Here is a 5,499-nt window from a genome sequence, read left to right on the forward strand (position 1 = left end):
AAAATTTAAAATAGCACGCAGTTTCAGAAAATAATAAATCCAACAGTTGAAGAAAAACTTAAAGGGCATAAAACGTACAAAGTTATATCTGAAGAATTTGGTGTTCCTCAATCAGTTATCTTTAATAGAATTAAAGGTAGATCTACCTCTATGCTGTGCACTAAATCTGGACGCCGTCCTGTCCTTGATTCCAACATTGAAAGTGTGTTGGTCAATTGTATTGTTGCTCGGGCACAGATGGGGTACCCATGTGATAAGGAGGAACTTCAATGTCTAGTCCAAGAATATATAGTGGCAAATGGTATTCAAAATCCATTTAATAACAATAAGCCTGGTAACGATTGGTACTATAGTTTCATGAAAAGAAATCCAAAATTAAATTTCAAGAAACCAGAACAACTGCAAAAATTGCGAAAAGATGCTAGAAAGCCTGAAATTATTTACCATTTTTATTCAAATTTGGAGAATATTTGTCAGGAAAAATTATTGATATCTCAGTTTGTGTTCAATGCCGATGAAAGTGGTTTTCGTACTGACCCATCTAGGCTAAAAGCAATAGGTGAAAAGGGAAAGGCCTTAAGCAGAGTAACTGGTGGTAGTGGTCGAGAATCGATAAGTGTTCTTGCGTGTATATCTGCTGATGGATTATATTTGCCACCACTCATCATTTTTAAAGGAATGGCAGTTCAAGCTCGTTGGACATCTGAAAAATCTTTTCCAGGTTGGTGATTAAATACCGAAATTCATAAAATTTTAAAATAAATTCTCAAATAATAAATAAATGTTGTAATTTTAGGAACACTTTATGCAGTGTCAAAGAATGGCTGGATGGAGGAGCCTGTTTTTTACAATTGGTTTGAAAATGCATTTGTGCCATTTGTCATTAAGAAAAGGAAAGATTTGGGTACAAATAGCAATGCTCTTTTGCTATATGATGGACATTGTTCTCATATTAGTATGAGAATAATTGAATTGGCAATGAAAAATAATATTACTTTATTTAAGTTTCCTAGTCACTTGACAGATCGATTGCAACCATTGGACAAATGTGTATTTGGACCATTAAAATCGGTATGGGATAAAGAGCTTATTCATTTTGGAAAGACTATGATTGGAAAGGGTCCAGGCAGATTAACAAAAGCAATGTTCTCAGAGCTTCTTGGTAAAGCATGGTCAGTTGGTATGAAAAGTGAAAACATTATTTCTGGATTCAGAACAACCGGTGTGTTTCCTGTTGATAAAAATAAATTTCCATTGACTGAATTTGATCCAAATGAACTAAATTACTATTTAAGAATTGAAGCTGAGAAGCAGAATAAAATCTTGCACTCTGCTATTGAACCTAGTTCATCAACCTCCCGAAATATTTTAACTGAGCCAAATGAACACATTGAATTAAGTGCATCAAATGACTCCATAACGCAATGTGAATCAACTTCATTAAATGAAATAATTATTTCAGATAATATAGATTCCTCGCCTTTGCTTCCCCACACACCTTTATCAGATGGTAACCATAACATTAATAACCTATTAAGTGATAAAACTACTTCTAGCCCAACTGATATAATAGGTATTTTTACTAAACACTTAGGACAACTGAAGGCAATGACTTCTTCACCACGTGAGTCAAAAGATCCCACCCCTAGATTAAAGACAGCAAGGTATGGTGAAGTGTTAACTAATGAAACTGTATTAATGCGTTTAAAAGAAGTAACTGAAAAACTGGTCCTAAACCGTCAGTTTCTCTATAAGATCCTTCGATTGTAAATGGTATGGCAAACATATATGGGTTTGATTCTAAAAATATTGAAAGACTTTCTCATTTTTATTAAAATTTCAAGAGCTTTTTGCATATCTGATGTAAGAAGCACTGGTACACCTCTATCTCTTTTCCCTCTAATTTCAAATCTTACGAGATTCTTCAAAAGTTGATTTTCTACAGAACCAGTACCTTTTGAATATCTTCTTGTACCTATTTTATTTTTTTCACGGTTAAGATAATTGTCAACTTTTATTCGCTTCACTTCTCCTGATCTTCTTCTGTTTCGTATTATAATTTGTGTCAGTAGGGTTTGACAAACTAATTTATATATATATATCTGATATTTCTGTTAATTTCACCACTTTGAATGCAATTTATTCCCAGTGTTGTGCTTTAGATAAATTTATCTAGATAAAAACTTCATATCTTTATCTTACCTAGATAAAAAATAAAATTGACATCTAATTTTTATCTAGATAAAAATTATAGCCATCTAGATAAATTTATCTAGATAATTCACAAAATCCATAGCTAATAATTAGTAATAACTATTTTACGATATTATCATTCAATATAAAATAGATAACTTAATAAGAAATCTCATTTGTATTACTTGCAAAAATTGGCTCTAAAATAGTTTTACATGGCATTTATTATTAATTATGAATAATGCACAGATATAAACTACTATTATAGTATATTATAACTGTTGAATAATGACGATTTATTATGTCAATATGCATAGGAGATGCGAATTATTTATATAATTTTATAATATGGCCCATACGGGGAAGTCTCACGCCCGTATACGATGTTTTACGAACACCGAAAGAGCCTTTACAAAAATTTGAACTAGAGATACCCCTTCATACATAGAGTATACTCTATGCCACCATAAGTCCTACGGGTAAATAGGGTTTAACATCATGTTGGTTTACGGGCTCGTTCCCTATGTTCAGACTTCAGATCATAAGTAAACGTAAACTGAATATTATAGAATATTATATTATTATATTATATAAAAATATATTTAAATATATATATTATTCATATATTCTGTGTTAAAACTATGGAATATAGCATTTGTGTAATATACCAGTAAAAAGGGAAATAGTTACTTTGTACTCATATACCTAGTTATATGATATTCAAAATTTCTTTTAATTTACTAAATTATTTAATAAATATTTATTAGGTTTAAACTATTTAATAAGAATTACAATAACACCACAGTTTCTACAGTACAAATTAAGTACATTTGATATGTCAATTATTAGAGCCTGGGTCTTAAGTTTTCACAAAGTGTACGCAATTTTATGTTTGATGGGAATGAAAATAAAGACTTCATTAAATACAGATGCGTATCACAAAATAACTTTTTTTTTGCATTATTCAGAATCTTTTTTATGTTTTGGACAATAATATGATGTTACCAACTTATCTTTGACATGCTTTGAATATTGTCTAATTATGTAAATATTGTAATAAAAATACAAATTTATTTTAATTTTAATAATTAGTATAAATTTAAATTGTGAGGTACCTTATCTAGATAATTTTAAATTCAGATGTCTTATCTATATCTAGATAATTTTTTTTTATCTAAGCACAACACTGTTTATTCCTTTTGCCAGTTGATTCGATAAATATGTGTGCAGAATACTAATGTCTTTGGCATCAGGCAAAGCTATAGATTTATTAAATTTGTTGTGCCAATATCTTGATTCGCATTTGAAGATACTGAAAATTTCCATTTAGTTTGGAACACTTGTAAAAAATCATTTTCTGTTTTTGACAATTTATCATAAGTTGTCTTTTTAAAATTTTGGCACAGTTTGTTATGGTATGACCTATTTTTAGTACATTGCTTGGATATGTATAAGTATTAAGGTCTTCGTTATATTGACTTAGTTTCTTTGCTGCTTGAACAATATTTACAAAATAATTTGGTTTTAAAAAGTCTTTTAGGTGTTTTCAATCGAGAACTAGAGTGCGGAGTATTATTAAAAAATTTGATAGTTGTTGAACTCTGTGAAATATAACGTTTTAAGTGGTGATTACAGTAATACGTATTCTCATAATTTTTTTTTGCTTATAATAATAATTTAATATTTATAATAATGATTTTGTTATTCTAATTTAATTATTATTTGTACAATAATATTACATGCCTATACGTAATATTATATTATAGTAATTATTTTATACTTATACATTGCATTTGTTTATGATTAATGACAGTATATTATGTATTCATTATTTATCAAATAAGTGAAAATGTTAAAAACGAATTAATAAATAAAACATTTTTATTTTACGCTTTCTTTTTTGTTTGTATTATTTATAAATTATAAAATATAGTATGTTTACAAAAAGGAAATTATCTTGTTTATTTTATACTTGTGTTGTATTTATACTATTCCTCATTTTTCTATTAAAATAATCATTAAATTCTAAAAATAAATTGCTGGTGATGGTAACTTGAGTTCGTAATGAATATTGTAAACAATTATGTGGCAAAATTATATTTAATAATAATTTAGATAAGCAAAATTATTGATACTAGGACTAAACGTGAATTCTTTCTATCTAGTAATTTCGTGATATTATTGTATTGTTAACTGTTATAACTTATATTATTATTATAACACTATTATACCTACTATAAAAGTTTATATTATTATAACATAGTATAAGTTAAAAGTTATAAGTAACCTAACCTAACCTAACCTTTTTTTTTTTTTTGTTTGAATCGAGGACCGGAGGCGGAACCGCGTTAGCATTACTTCGCCTCCGGCCCCCATCGTTTATTGATATAAAAACAAGGTTAATACATCAATAACAAACATGGTAGTCCTACGGCCGGGACCGCCTGCCGACTTTCCTCAGCGAACGCTGGTATAGTATGTGCCTGCAGGCGGGTACCGGTCCAGGGGACGTACAGATAAGTATATGATAATGAATACAAGAAAAATAAGTGGCGTCTGGCGCCGCGTGGATCGGCGTGGTGGGCTCCTCGTTGCTGAAGGAGGCGCTGCATGGTCCTTGCGGAGTTGGCTGGCGAACATGAAACTGGAGACCGGGCGAGGGAGGCGGCTGCTGGCGCGGCGGTGGATGTTGCTGTCGGAGACTGGATTTCTTTGGAGACCCGTTCGTCTTTTTGGATCTTTTTCGGCGATAACTCGGCCGGAGTCTGGGAGTCTCGGCAGTGAAAAAATCACCCCCCCCGTAGTTTCCCCTGTCTGCCGCGACGGAGCCGAGAGTGACCCCGCAAACCCGAGCGGGCTGGGCCCGGGGGGTCGGGCGTGGTGGCTTCTGGAAGCGGGCTTGCCGGTGGCTGCGGAGTCGGCGGAGCGGCTGGTCCTGGCGATCGCTGCGTCTCGTCTCGAGTGGCGTCTGGCTTGGGTGCTGTGGATCAGCGTCGTGGTGGTAGGACAGGCTGGACGGGGGCGCGTGCCCTCCCTCTCCTCTTCCTCTTTGAGCGACATAATGTTTTCGGTCATCTTGTAAAATAGTCTAAAAGCCTCGGCGGCCCCGAGGTTAAGGTTGTGCCGTTCTTCTGCGCTCTCCGGCAGGAGGTGGAAGTCCGGCCCGCACAGGAGGTCCGGGAGGTCGTCGGCGCCCGGCGGGTGACCCAGGTGGGCGCCGAGCTCCTCCCGGAGGCCGGCCCAGCGCGGGCATGCGAAGATGGTGTGTTCGGACGTGTCGTTGCGGTCCGGACAGTGCCAGCACCC

General features: G+C 34.0%; 1 protein-coding gene across 1 annotated transcript in view; it reads left to right on the top strand.

The window, feature by feature from the left end:
• The window catches only part of LOC103308194 (tigger transposable element-derived protein 2-like), a 2,515-nt gene extending 745 nt beyond the window's left edge, over nucleotides 1-1,770 (top strand). The window contains exons 2-3 of the mRNA XM_029492156.1: nucleotides 15-721; nucleotides 797-1,770. Coding sequence (XP_029348016.1) covers nucleotides 15-721; nucleotides 797-1,770 — 1,681 coding nt within the window. The remainder of the gene's footprint in view (nucleotides 1-14; nucleotides 722-796) is intronic.
• The last annotated feature ends 3,729 nt before the right edge of the window (nucleotides 1,771-5,499 follow it).

Source organism: Acyrthosiphon pisum, unplaced genomic scaffold, assembly GCF_005508785.2.
Source record: "Acyrthosiphon pisum isolate AL4f unplaced genomic scaffold, pea_aphid_22Mar2018_4r6ur Scaffold_20960;HRSCAF=22641, whole genome shotgun sequence".
Taxonomy (NCBI): Eukaryota; Metazoa; Arthropoda; class Insecta; order Hemiptera; family Aphididae; genus Acyrthosiphon; species Acyrthosiphon pisum.